Source organism: Spermophilus citellus, assembly GCF_964194105.1.
Source record: "Spermophilus citellus genome assembly, chromosome: 3".
Lineage (NCBI taxonomy): Eukaryota > Metazoa > Chordata > Mammalia > Rodentia > Sciuridae > Spermophilus > Spermophilus citellus.
Window position 1 is genome coordinate 136,420,496 of NC_138184.1, and position 15,074 is coordinate 136,435,569.

At 37.3% G+C, this 15,074-nt stretch overlaps 1 protein-coding gene across 6 annotated transcripts in view; it reads left to right on the plus strand.

The window, feature by feature from the left end:
• Positions 1–988: 988 nt before the first annotated feature.
• MATCAP2 (microtubule associated tyrosine carboxypeptidase 2) overlaps positions 989–15,074 on the plus strand; it is a 54,548-nt gene continuing 40,462 nt past the window's right edge. The window contains exons 1-2 of one of the 6 annotated variants that reach the window (XM_081284675.1): positions 989–1,312; positions 12,249–12,943. In XM_081284675.1, coding sequence (XP_081140801.1) covers positions 1,288–1,312; positions 12,249–12,943 — 720 coding nt within the window. In that variant the 5' untranslated portion in view covers positions 989–1,287. The other 5 variants (XM_081284674.1, XM_081284676.1, XM_081284678.1 and 2 more) reach the window with 5 other exon arrangements.

Genomic DNA, 15,074 nt, shown 5'->3' on the forward strand with positions numbered 1-15,074 from the left:
TTCCTGAGTTTGAAACACCTCAATTATTTTCAAATCCTACCTCAATCTTGAGGAAAGGCAAAGAAAATATGTGGTTCTCTGAATATCAACTACCAGCACTATCTTCTTAGCTCCTCATGACTGTAAGCTTAGCCAGGCTTTTCATTTCCCTTGATGTTCCTCAAAACCTGGCATATAATCCTGCACACATTAATCTCTCAAAAAATGTTCATTGAATGGTACAGTTTTCATATTTTGTACAACTCTATAAAAGACTTTCTACCAGGCATGGTGGCGCATGCCTGCAATCCCTCTTGACTAACTCAGGAGGTTAGTCAAATTCCAGGTCAGCCTACTAAACTGAGTGAGATTGTTCTATTAAATTACTAGTTCTTGATATTAATCTCTTACGTGCTCAATTTGTAAACTGTATCCCATATGTATGTTGTGTGTGTGTGTGTGTGTGTGTGTGTGTACAGGAAAAGAACAGTATAAATAGAGTTTGGTGTTATCCATGGTTTCAGGTAACCAACCACTGGGGGTCTGGGAAAGTATTCTCTGTAGGTAAGAAAGGCCATTGTAATAAACTGAAGAGTAACATCCAGTCCCATCAATTGCACAATCACAAGTTAAAATTGGTATTGAGGACAAGTATGCTGGAGTACTGTGAACTGGATGTTTTTGAACCTCTTGCATCTTCATTCTTACCAGTTGTTTCAGTTTTCTCACGCCATGTAAATTAACTTGAAGGGCAGAGGAGATTGAATTTGCAATTCACAGGGCTGATTGTCAGCTACCGTTATCTAGGAGTCATCACGGAGTTAAGCTTCCTTGAACTGTGAACTTCCTTGGGGAACAATCCGTCAAAACGCTTGCATCCTATTGGCCAGAGACCCGGTCGCAGGCATCGTTCGTCACCTCTCGCGACGCGGCCCTGCGCTGTGCGCACCGGGAGTTGTAGTTCCCTTTTCTCTCGCTCCCGAAGAGCCTGGCCTCTATCTCACCAGCGCCCCAAGCGGGGCGCAGGCTCGGTGAAGCGCAGTACGCGCGGACCGCGGGGAACGTTTCCTAGCAACTGGGGGAGGTGCGACGTCATGGTGGCGGGTTCCGACAGCCGCTGCCACTGTAGAACCGCCGAGTGCACCTTCCAGTCCTTGCGATTGGAGGTAGCGCTACTCGCTGCCCTGTGTCCGCACGTTTTCATCTTCCCATACAGTCTTATCCCGCTCCTGGTCGCTGAGAACAACCTCTTGCGCGCCTCCGCCCCTGAGGCCCGGACCGGTGGAGGTCCCCGGCCTCGGTGGGACGATGCTGGAGTCCATTCGCGTGACGGGTGAGTGCAGGGCAGCGCCAACCCTGGGTTCTGGCGCGGTCGGCCACTGCCCGTCCAGGCACCGGAGGCACTGCGTGGCTTGTCGGGGTCCAGGCTGTCCAAGTGCGAGGTAACTGTAGGATGTGGGCTCGGCTCGCGGTGCAGCGACTGGAGCCCGCGCCCAGAACGGCGCGGGGCGTGCAGGAGGAGCTGGCGCTACACAAGTGGAGTGAAACCAGAAAACGGGCCCATTTCCTTTTGTCACTTATAATCAGTAAGCACAAACTGTGGAATCTAATGTAATAGACCAGTTACTAGTCCTACAGATGTACAACCTAAGTATTGTTTAATCTTATTCCATAGCAGACTAATGTATAATTAGACTTTATAATTTTCTAGAATGTTCAGAAAAATCAGAGCTAAGCAAAAGAATACATCGGTATATTTCAGTATACTGGGTTTATTTTTTGTGTATGCTTTTATTTTTAAACGCTGAGAACGTTTTGAGTCCATATTATTAATAAGCAAAAAGCTTGGGTGTTTAGGTTCCAGGCCTAAAAGTGTACTTGCCATTGATTATTTTTAAATAGCTATACAGATGAGCCATTTTAACGAGTTTCATAGCATTAAAATAATTTCTTAGGTCATTTCACTACCATTTGATTCTGCAAGAAAACATTTCTGCAAGCAAGACAGGTCTCATGATGAATTACATAGTAAAGAGAAATACTAATCCCCAAACTGGTATCAAAATAAGGCCAGAATTTTTAACTTTAAGACATTGCAGTACCTAATCATCTTTTTCTGTGAGTTTTTTAGTTGAAAAACTAAATTCCTTTCCAGTGAAAATATTTATGATCTTAATTTTATACTACTTAATTTGATATTCAGTGTTATAAAATACAGAGCTGATTTTGATGCAGTCATGATATTGCTGCAATTTATATCATTGTTATGTTGACAGGAAGCATAGACAGTTACAGGAGCTAAGATATGAGGCTACTGAAATTTGCATTAGATTTTTTTAATGTGATTTGCTTTATTAAAACACAATGTAGAAAGTTACTTAAAAACACCCTCCGTTTATGTTGTGGAGCAAGGTTTTCAACCTCAGCACTATTGACATTGGACAAGAAAATTCTTTGTTGTAGAGGATTGTTCTCTCTCTCCTCCACAGGTATATAGAGTTGTAACAACCAAAAATGTGTCCACATATTACCATATGTTCCCTGAGGGGCAAAATTGAGAACTACTGCCTTGGAGGAAAATATAGATTCTATCACAATGAAAGTTATTCGGATTAGAAACTGCATTGATTAAAATCATTTTCTCCAAAGCATAACAATCATTATAGATAGAATATGATTAAAATAATGTTAGTATTATTAAAGACAGTGGCACACTCTTATAATTCTGACCACCACCAAAAAAAAAAAAAAAAAAAGGATTTTAAAAAAAGGGCTGGGGATATTGCTTAGTGGTAAATAGCCTCTGGGTTCAATCTCTGGTACTATTAAAAAAAAAGAAGGAAAAAACCTAAAAGCCCAAGAATAAGCTGTTAATAAAAAATAAAATTATTATTATTAGAAAATTGGTATTCTAATCTGGTCTGCAATGCAAAATGGATCTCCTGACACTTCAGTAAGTGAAGTTGGAAGTTTGAGGAGAGATCCTTTATAATATAGTAGAGCCACCCCTGTTAGCTTAATTCTCTGCACAATTTAAAAAAGCAACTCTTGTGTGTTTCATACCCTGATATAGACAGTTTGGCAGGTAATTTCTATAGTATAATAAAACTTAAAACGGCCATTTGAGAATGTGCAAGCCTGAAATTTATAGTCCCCTTCAAATTAACACACCGAGTCATTTTTCAAACTAGTTTCTGCATTTCTTCTCTATAGTACTTGACTAATTAAAATGATTCTAGAGCCCTGCATTCAGCATTTCATTGAAATGGAAAAACCTAATTTTAAAAAAATCAGTCAGAAACTTCATAAAGATGTTTTAGCTAAAAAAAAAAAATCCCTCCTCTTCCCTATTCCCTCGCTACTCATTGATATCTCAGATGCCCATGTTCTTCTAGTTAGCAGAACTTGATCTATTGTGATTATGAATACTGGTGGAAATGTATTTCCTTTATTCAGCTTTAAAATAGCAATAACTGTAGAACAAACTGGTTGTTTTATATTTCAGGTCTGAAACAATTTAGTGTTTTAGAAATTATTTTTATTTAATGTCTTATCCACTTCTGACACAGTCATGATTTAATATAATCTAAATATAACATCTTGGTGGAACTGCAACTAGAGGAATAAGACAAATAAGATGTATATACTATTTATGCTATTTGAAGATGGAATCAAGTCTGAAAGGGTCTCTTTGCTTTCTCATATTCTTTTAATGAAGAGAATTTATTATACCAAAACCACTAAAATGTTGATTCTAAAATGTAAAATTAATTACTTTATAGTAATATTAAATTCACTTTGGAAATACAAATTTAATGAGTCCAAATATTTCCCCACTTAACTATTCCATGGAGTATTTCTATAGGAGCTGAAGATAATATTGAATATAATAACCATAATAATAGTGAACCAAGGCTGTTTACTATAATCCAGCACTGAGATTATAGAGAGGGAGAGAGAGAGAATTTTTAATATTTATTTTTAGTTATCGGCGGACACAACATCTTTGTTTGTATGTGGTGCTGAGGATCGAACCCAAGCGGCACGCATGCCAGGCGAGCGGGCTACCGCTTGAGCCATATCCCCAACCCCAAAACATGTACTTTTTAAAGTCCTCACACCAATACTCTGAAGTATGTATTACTAGCACAAATAAATTAAGTAACTTTGTCAAGGTCACAGCCCCTCCTAATAAGCTGAGCCAAGATTTTAACCAGACAAACTTCATTCCAAAGACCATATTCTGAACCACTAGGAAAATCAGCACACTGTTACAATGACTACACTGGTTTAAGCTACAAAATCCATCGTCAGAATCTCATTTTATCATCAGTGTTATATTATTTGTTAATTTACTCAAGGTATTGAGTTCTATCACCAGCAAATATGTAAATTACAATATTTGCTTGGAAAACTATATAAGTATATATATAAACTATATAAGTATATATATATTAAGTATATATATATGTTAGGTATATATATAAATATATACTTAAGTATATATTTATTGTTTTCAAAATGGAAGAGAAGGGCTGGAAGTGAAGCTAGTGATAGAACATATGCTTGAGGCACTGGGTTTGATCCTAGCACATTTGATTTTGAACAAAACCAAAAACAAATCAAAATAGAAAAGAAGATATATAGCACACTCATTGAGTAACAAAATGCTGTCAAAAGCCATATAATACAAGATTATATTAATTTGTAATATTCAACTGACCTTATTTTGTGTAATATGACAAGTGATTGATGAGTCATCTGGAAATGAAGCCCTTTACAAAAGTGATTGTTTAAAAATACTGGAGATAAAATTTTCTCTATTGGTATAGGGGATTGAGCCCAAGGATACTTTGCTACTGAGCTACATCCCCAGTCCTTTTTGTTTTGATTTTGAGACGGGGTGTTACTAAGTTGCTTAGGGTCTCACAAAATTGCTGAAGCTGGCTTTGAACTTGCAATACTCCTGCCTTAGCCTCCGGAATCTCTGGGATCACAGGTATGTGCTACTGTACCTTGTGATAGAGGGCTTCTGAAGGCCAGTGTTTAACTATACAGGGTGAATACACCTAGGCATGTATCTTCTTTTTTGTCCTCTAGTAGTCTCTACCCTCACCAATTGTTTCCCTTTCTTATACCTTTCTGGAATGATTTTTTTATTCTTCCATTTTCAGGCAACCAAATTTTCTACCTTTTCTTTCCTCTTAAATGTTCTCTTCCCCTAGGCTACCTCTCTGGCTACTTTTTCATAAATAGGGTAATGAGTAAGCAAAAACAAACACAAATGTATGCTGTAATAAAAGTTTACAATTTTATTGTTGGGGGAGGCCCTCACGCAACAAATGTGAAAATGCAGCCTTGGCGATTACTTCAAGGGAGAGATAAAAGGTGCTATGAAAATCTGAAATGAAGAAGTCAAAGACTTCATGACCAAGTGCTATTTAAACTAAAGAGCTACTGTATCTATAGAGAGGATGGTAAGATGAGAGACTGACAATGTGAGAGGGGGCTGGAATGTAGAGATTAAGGAGGGATGTTATGTGAGATGAGACTGCAGAGGGATCTAGTGGCCTCATAGCCATAGGAGTTTTATCTTCATCCCAGATAGAAAGTCATGGGAGAGTTTGCTTCTAGCACAGAGGATGTACAATGCTTGTTCTTAACCTCGTCATCAAGGTGTGAAATACTGTATTTATAGTATTTACAATATTTCTAGCTGTAAATACATAACACTATAATTTTTGACCCCAAAACAACAGTGTCACATTGTAAGATTGTTACTTATAGAATAACACTGAAGTGCTGCTTCTATGGAATTTTTAGGAATCTGAGATACAGTAAAGTTTCTGAATTCCTGAGTGATATTAGCAGTGTATTTCTTCTATTTTTTCCTTAGTAGCTGACTGGGTGCTATTGGATTATAGAGGTATTAAAGTCAATAGATTATCCGCTATAATATAGGCAAGTTGAACAATAACTATGTTTTTAAAGGTACTGATTTTTAAAATACGTTTTAAAAAACGTATAGGGCTGGGGATGTAGCTTAGTAGAGAACTTGCCTTGCATGCACGAGGCCCTTGGTTTGATCCCCAGCACACACACACACACACACACACACACACACACACAAAGGTGTAATTTATATATACTAAATTTCACAAATTTTAAATGTGCAGTCTAATGAATTTGTAGATGTGTAACCATTGCCCAGAACAAGATATAGAACCTTTCCAGCACCCAGTAGGCTCCTCCGAACCTCTTCCTAGTACCCCACCCTCAAAAAGTAACTGCTATTCTGACTTCTAATATCACAAGTTAGTTCTGCTGTTTCTAAACTACATATAAATGAAATTGTACATTGGCATGGCTATCTTTACCCAATATTATCTGAGATTCACCCACTTTGCTGCTTGCTTGCAACAACACATTTCATTACTATGTAATATTCTGTTGTATGCATGTATCAAAAGTTATTCATTCTTTCTACTATTTTTGTTTTTGGGGGGTTTTTGTTGTTGTTGTTGTTTTGATACTGGGGGTTGATCCTAGGGACACTTAACCATTGAGCCACAACTCATCCCTTTTTGTTTTTTGAGACTGGGTCTTGTTAAATGGATTAGGGCCTCACTAAATTGCTGAGACTGGCTTTGAAGTTGTGATCCTCCTGCTTTATCCTCCAGACTTGCTGGGATTATAGGCATGCACCTCCATCCTTAGCATCTACTTTAATAGTTAATAGATTATTTGAATTTAAGTGATGAAATACTTGATAAAATTAGGGGCTGGGAATGTGGCTCAGTGGTGGAGCGCTGGCCTCGAAAGTGTGGGGCACTGGGTTCGATCCTTAGCAGCACATGAAAATAAATAAAAGTATTGTGTCCATCTACAACTAAAAAAAAGAAAGGAAGAAATACTTGATATAATTAGGGTTTTATCTTATTCAGGGATTATTTAGTTTTGTTTAGCCCTTCTGTTTGTGATCAAATTAACTATTGTTTTATGGTGTAAAATTTATTCCAGGTTCTCAGGTTTCATTAAGTATTAGTGAACCATATGAAATTGCCTTTTAAGGTTGAGTGTGTAGCTCAGTGGTGAAGTGCCTGCTTAGCATGTGCAAGGCCATGATTGAAAGAAATTGTTTTTACAGGCCAGAATTTGTTTACTAGTGTTTTTCCAGAGGGCTTTGGGTCTATCTTTTTAGACAGGGAGTTCATAATCACTATGAAACCTCAGCTATTTGGAGTTGTAAAACACGAAGTTTAGTGAGCAGTGTTCCCCTTCTCCCTTATTCTTCTAGATGAGGAACAGGAGGCACTGATGGGCTTAATGAATAGGCTAATATTACAAATAGGTCATTGAAATAGCTGGGAATGGAAGCCAGGAATTCTGGTATCCTTTTCTCCTGTTCTAGATACATATTAAGCTTTTATTGTGTTGGCAATTTCAGTATCCACTTACTTCTGGATATAAAATACTGAGTATTAATTTAAAGTAATATTATTTACCCTTTTTTTTTTTAGTGTGGGAAACCAAGTTGGGATGAATGATTTTCTTTGATCAGAAATGATTCACTCCAAGATTTTAATGAAACAGATTGCTGATGGCTCTGTGTGTTAAAGTATATAATGTCTACCTTTATTATGAGATATTATGATTTTTAATTATTCTTATTACTTTTGGGGGGAAAATGAGTTGTACTTCCTCCAAAGAATTCTGCTTAATGCTTTAAAAAGTTTTCTCAGGAAAAAGGAGTTCCTTAATAAATTTGTAGAGAACCAGAAATGTTAATAAGCCTTTTTATTATCTTTTTATGCATGTTCAGAAGTCTTTTTTCACAAAATAAAAAGTACTATTTAAAATTATAAAAACAGTATTTTAGATAATAATACAAATGAAAAACAATTAGTGTGCCTTTGAGAAATTATATCTGTCTTGTATGAGTTACATGAAGGACCATGTGTCCCACTTTTATGAACTTCATGTCCAACATTTGGCAGGATTGGCATTTGTTAAATAAATTCATGCTGGCGCTCAAACTACTCAGGAGCAGATGGGGCTTCCAAAGGATGGATGCTAAGCCTCTCAGTAGATCATTAGCAAGTGAACTGAAACGCCACAATTCCTAGGGAGAGTGGTTCTGTCAGGCACCCCTCTACCACCCTCTCATCCTTCCTCCAGGGTTTTGGCAGGTAGTTTAGTACTTATTTTATTTTATTTTTTAATTTTAAACATGAAGGTTACTTGAAGTGGAACAGAATTATGAATTTGGAGGTTACTGATACTTTATGACAAAACAGAAGTACGCAATGAGATCAGGTCTTTGGTCATAAAGCTACCAAGTCTTCAGAACCAAATAAACAATTTTCTTTTTTTTTAAAATACCTTTTTATTTTATTTATTTTTATGTGGTACTGAGGATCAAACCTAGGGCCTTGCACGTGCGAGGCAAGTGCTCTACTACTGAGCCACAACCCCAGCCCCAAACAATTTTAATAGTGAATTATTTTTAAAAATCAGCACAACATCAGTAATGAACCATCAGAATAGAATTTCCTCAGAGTAATTTTATTTATTGGTTTTAATTTCATTATGGAGATGATAAGAAAAAAACCTGACTACCTCCCTTTCATTTTTTTGGCTGCTCCACATTCTTACCCTACCTCTCTAGACTTCTGATAACCTTTATTCTTATCTGAGTTCTCATCATTCTCTTTTGGTGTCCGTTTCAGTATCCATCCCTTTCATTATAATCTCTTGTTTCCTAAACTTGTGGTGCCCTTTTAGGGAAACTGACATTGTTCTGGGGCATTTGAGCTACAGCCTGTGTCCTGATGTTCCTTAGCTTATTTGCCTTGCCAGTTTTGACTATCAGTTAGCAATACTTAAGTCTGAAATTGCTAATAAACTGGGATCTCCCGTCTTGTGGTGAAAATTTTATTTGTCCTGTTTTTGGTTTTGTTTGGCAGATATAATCTTTTAACGTTTTTTGATTGACCTTGTTGCACAATCCACCTTTAATATGACCCTATCCATAATATGCCAGTAGCCCCTTCCCAGTATGAAAACCAGAATGTCTCTGGGCATTGCCACGTGTTCCCTAATAGGGAGTAACCCTGAGTTGAGAACCAGTGGATTAGGATCTTTCTTGCTACCTTTCTACTTTTGCAATGCTCTTCTCATAGAAATAGAATAGTTCCAGAACAATAAATATCTGCCTCTATATCCAGAATGTTGGAGAGTGGCATGCTTAGGGTCATATAATCATTTATTTAGTGAACACTTATTAACAGGACTTGAACACAGGAGTCTTCTTCAGATGAGCTGGGTTTAAGAGTTTAGAAGTGAGTCTGAAAGTCCTTCAAATCTGTTATGGTTTGGAGTGAGGTGTGCCCAAAAAGCTCATGAGTGAGACAATGTAGGAATGTTCAGAGGTGAAATGATTGGGTTATGAGAGCCTTAACCCAGTTAGTGAATTGATCCCCTGATAGGGATTAACTGAATGAGTGGTAACTGAAGGTGGGTAGAGTATGGCTGGAGGAGGTGGGCATTGGGGCATGCTTTTGCCTTTGCCTTTGGGATATATATTTTGTATCTGGCAAGTGGAATTCTGATCATCATGTAAGCCGCTTCCATCTACCACACTCTTCCACCATGATGTTCAGCCTTCCTTTGAGCCCAGAGGAATGGAGCTGGTTGTCTATGGACTGAGACCTCTGAAACCGTGAGCCTCCAAATACACTTTCTCCCCTTAAAATTGCTCTTGTCAGTGGGCTGGGGTTGTGGCTCAGGGGTAAAACGCTTGCCTAGCATGTGCGAGGCTCTGGGTTTATCCTCAGCACCACATATAAATAAAGGTATTGTGTGCAACTACAACTAAAAAATAAATATTTTTTTAAAAATTGTTCTTTTCGGGTCGTTTAGTCACAGCAGTGAAAAAGCTGACTAAAAGAATCAGATTAGGTTCCTACGTGGTTCCTACATGAATGTAATCTGGTTATTTTCACATTGCTCTCTTCTTGAATTCTGGATTATTGTTGCTATCTCTTGTTTCCCACCTTTAATCATGTACTACATTGTATTATTAATCAAAACTTTATAGGAGTGCTTTGTGTTCAGAGATTAGAAGATGACTGGAAGGACTGAGGATATATTTCAGTAGTAGAGAACTTGCCTCACATGTAGGCAGGAACAATGTATTTATATGGACATGCCAGTTATCCAGAACCATTGTTGTAGAGACAGACAAAGCAAGGCACCCACTGAGGACAGCAGGAAACAGTTTTATTTGGCTGCAGCCAGGTTCAGAGGGCACAGCTTTTGCTGTAATTAATCAATCCCCTGAACTCCAAGTTCAGGTAGTTTCAGATTTTATACCCAGCATGTAAGGGGAGGGGCTCAGAAATTCACAGTCTTCAGAAGTTAACTTAAAAGCAGTTTTTTTCTTTCAGTGTTCTGGGCAAGTTAACCCTTCAAGGACAGCACCTGAGAAGGGAAGACCACCTTCTCCCCTTTCTTTCCTCCCCCTGCCAGCTGTTACCATGAAGCCCAATTGGTAACATTTCTTATGTTAGAAATGTAGACATCTCTGTGAAGCCCCAACTCAGGGCCTGAGGACTTGGTTACATATTTCTACAAACTACTATAATGGATACATGTTTGTGAAAAACTAGTAAGGGGGTGTCCAGCACCTGGAGTGCAGCTTTCTTCCCGGCCAGTGGCCAAGTAAAACAGGGCAACACGAAAATTGGAAGTTTATCTACATTGAACTCTTTTGTAGAGACTCTTTTGCCGACAGTCCTAAAATCAGCCATGGTGAAGATTTCTGGAGAAGCCCAGTTAAGACTTTTCTGTGGAGAAAGGGGGCGCCCTACACCATGTGCCAGTTAGTAGAGTTTTATAAATTTGTTGAATGAAAGAATACACATAAACACAGTTTTAAATCAGTGCATGAGCATCAGTATATAAATAATCCTTATCTATTTAAAGTGCTTGTGAGATTTAAAGACAAAGCTGCCCCCTTTAAGTTAATTTGCAACTGAATACACTGAAACCCTTTGAATAGTAATTGTTTTTTAAATTTGCTAAAAAACCTTAAGCTACAGCTTAGAATTATTAAGAAAATTAACCAATTATTAATGTTGAACATTATTAAAACATGCTTGAAGATAGACATATAATCCCTTTAATCTTATTTTTTTCAAGTAAATAAGGCATGTTGTCCATCTGTAGATGGCTACTTTTATATATAGTTCCAAATTTCAAGACTAAATTAACTTTGAAAGCACCTTGGAGTTTACTTTGATATTAATAATACTACATCCTTTCTATAAAATTCACATTCTTTGGTAGAGAATGCAGATTATTTATGTGTATTATCTCACAGCTATATTTTACCTTGGTCATCTCAATGGTTTGAAACTGAGGATTTTTTTTTTTTTACATTTTTTTTATTGGTTATTCACAACATTACAAAGCTCTTGACATATTATATTTCATACATTAGATTGAAGTGGGTTATGAACCCCCAATTTTACCCCAAATGCAGGTTGCAGAATCACGTCGGTTACACATCCACAATTTTACATAATGCACTAATAGTAATTGTTGTATTCTGCTACCTTTCCTATCCCCTACTATCCCCCCTCCCCTCCCCTCCCATCTTCTCTCTCTACCCCATCTACTGTAATTCATTTCTCTCTTTGTTTATTTTCCCATTCCCCTCACAACCTCTTATATGTAATTTTGTTTAGCAATGAGTGTCTCCCTTCATTTCCATGCAATTTCCCTTTTCTCTCCCTTTCCCTCCCATCTCAAGTCTCTGTTTAATGTTACTCTTTTCTTCCTACTCTTCCTCCCTGCTCTGTTCATACTTGCTCTCATTATATCAAAGAAGACATTTGGTATCTGTTTTTTAGGGTTTGGCTAGCTTCACTAAGCATAATCTGCTCTAATGCCATCCATTTCCCTGAAAATTCTATGATTTTGTCATTTTTTATTGCTGCATAGTACTCCATTGTGTATAGATTGTGTATAGATGTGTATAGATATAATGAAACTGAGGATTTTTATAGATAATTTAACATATATACACTAAGGGAAGAGAAGTGACAGTGTTTATAATATATATTCTTATTATTTAAAATATCTTTTCTAAAGATTGTTGTAAAACATAAGGTTTACAGAACTTTCAGAAGACTTTTTGTATAATAAGCAATTTGCTTCATCTAGCATCTTTGTTATTTCTTTTTTGGTTTTGTTTATTAACACAGAAAAGCTTCACTGGCCTGAGCAAGAACTTGCTAAGAAGTCTATTCTAAATGCAGAAGATTCATTGATCATTGACAGCAAAAGAAGCCTTTCACATTTACCTGCTGGAATACTAAAGGACATTTTCACAACTGGAACCAGTAGTTACAATGTCCTACTACAAAGCAAGGAGGAGAGAAAGCATCATTTACAAAAACAGTCTTCGTCCACCTACTCCAAAAGATGTAGAAAACCCAGCAAATCTCCTAGCTCCCCTCATAGTAAAGATCCTTGCAGGATGAAAACCCCAGTGCCTGTGGCAAGCACTGGTACTTGGTACTGCCTGGAGAGGCAGCCTACTATTTTTGTCACTAAGTCAGTGTCAAGTCCTGTAAAGTTTACACATGATATCTCTGTTACAGGGAACAGCCTAATACTGCCACCTAAACCAAAAAGCAAGGTCAAGCGACGCCATTTCTCCGTTATTCCAAAGCCAAAGCAGCAGCCTCAGTTCTGTAGAAGCTTTGAAAAAGCAGATGAGTTTTCTGGAAAAAAATTTTGCATATTGACTGCTATAAAGCCTACCAACTTAGAGAAAGAGAAACTGAGATTCTTCAAGTCTGACTATACCTACAATCCACAGTTTGAGTATGCTAATCCTGCTCTGCCAAGTGTGTTAGCCAAACACAGCAACGCATCTAACCGATTTCTTAAGCAGGTAAAATGCCAGTTCAGTAGTAGTATTTCATTTTTATGTAGTTAAAACACTTATGTATCGTTTTATAAGTAAAACAAGCCATTTATAAGTAAAACAAGCCATACTTATATGTTATAATTAACTTCTACCCAGGACATTTTGATATGTGACAAATCTCCAGGTAAGTGGTATTACCAATATGTGAGCAAATTTGTACTAATTTAAATCTATAAAGAATCTATTATATAGACTCTTTGTAACAGGAATCAACTGTATTTGGAAAAAAACTTCAGATTATAGTTCCAGGCTTTCGTTTAGGAGTTTCAAATTTGTGAGCCATTATCCAGCCCACACAGAAGTGTTGGGTAGCCCACATCATGTTTTTGGTTTCTAGTTAATTTTTTAATGTCTCAGGTGGATTATGAAATCTCTGGTTCTGCTAAGCTAGTTCATTCCCTATTTGCTTAGGTTCTTGTAGGCAGTTTTGGAGACCCTAACTTGATTATTCCCTATGAAAAATGCTTCACTAAACTAATTAAAGCTTCACTAAAATTAATAATTATCATCTAATAAATATTTAAGCACTCATTTAAAGAAGAAAATAATAGGATCTTAAAAATTAACTTCAAGATTGGCAAATCATAACATGAATGATAAGAATAATACTTTCTAAATCGTTCAATTTAGACCTTAGTGCATAGCATTGTGTTTTAAGAGCTGTAATAAACTTCAAAATTTCACTGAAGTATTTGAGGAGAAATTGGCTGATGTTTACCTGCAGGGCATAGTTTTGAGATCATAAAGGCAAAATCTGTTTCTAGAATAGGTGAACCTGCATCATTCCATTTCCATGTGGTGCCTGCCCTATTTTTGGTTTTTTGCTGACAACATTGTAGTCTTTGGTCTTCTGGTCAGCAGTTTTTTTTTTTTTTTTCTTTTTATTGTAAACAACATGAAAGCTGCCGAGTCTTTTGAAGCCATTATCTTTTGGGTTTTGCTTTTTTTTTTTTTTTTTAAGGGTTCTGGGGATTGAACCCAGAGCAAGGCAAGTACTCCGCCACCGAGCTATACCTCCAGTCTTTGAAGCTATTATTTGAAGCTTATTTTAGGATTAAAATAATTTTAAGCAGGCAGTTTTTCTTTCTGTGTTAGAAGAAATCTTTTCTGCTTATGTATTTTTCCATTGGCATTCATTATTTTTTTTAATGTGTATTGTTTTGGGATGGGCAAGGGCAGTATTAACATAGCAATTATACATTTAGGTTCTACTACTTTTCTAATGAATGAGATAGAATAAAGACAGTGCTTAAAGAGGTTATTTTGATGGTTAAACGAGATAATGCTTAGGCATATATAGCATTTAACATACTAATAAATACTAATAAAATGTTTTGCTATTTACTCCTATTTTTGGCAGTCATTTATTTATGATTTTGTGTGTGTGTGTGTGTGTGTGTGTGTAAATTATAATTGATTGAATGGAGCTTTTGTGAATTTAAAATTTATAATTACAAAAATGCTATTTAAATTCTTCTCCTTGAGTGCTGAAAGAAATGGGCCGAGATTTATTTACCAATTTGGAGTCTGGTAGACCCAGCCCTGCTCATTTGAAAAGTATAGGGAGGCAGCCAGTGCCTCCCTAAGGGGTCTTTCTTCCTGCCTGTGGAGGATGTAATCTACCGGAGAAGATAAGTCAGAAATAATTAGTGAAGAACAAAAGACACAGAGTCAGAAAAAATAGTTTTAAAGGGAGCCTGGAGCACCTGATAGGCCCAGCCCACACAGCTGTCTGAGTTAGAGCTGGACAATTAGAAAATGGTTCCTGTAGTTTATTTAAGGGGGTACATTAAAGGCAGGAATAAGGTTTCAGGGGTGGAGTCCTGCTTCCTGGTGTCTGGCAGTCAGCAGATTGATTGGCATCTTGGCAGGTTACATCCATCTCTGAGAGGCTGTGTGACTGCAGCAGGTCTGCCCATCTCTGGTGCTGTGTGAGACCTCTTAGCAGAGCTGAGGAGGAGTTCACTTGCATTTGGGGGATCCATCCCGGTGGGACTGCCAAGGGAAGTTTCCAATGCCAGATCTACCCCTCACTGGCTACCATGCTGATGTAGTCCACATACAGCCCACGGATGGTTCTCGACAGGAAAGAGAT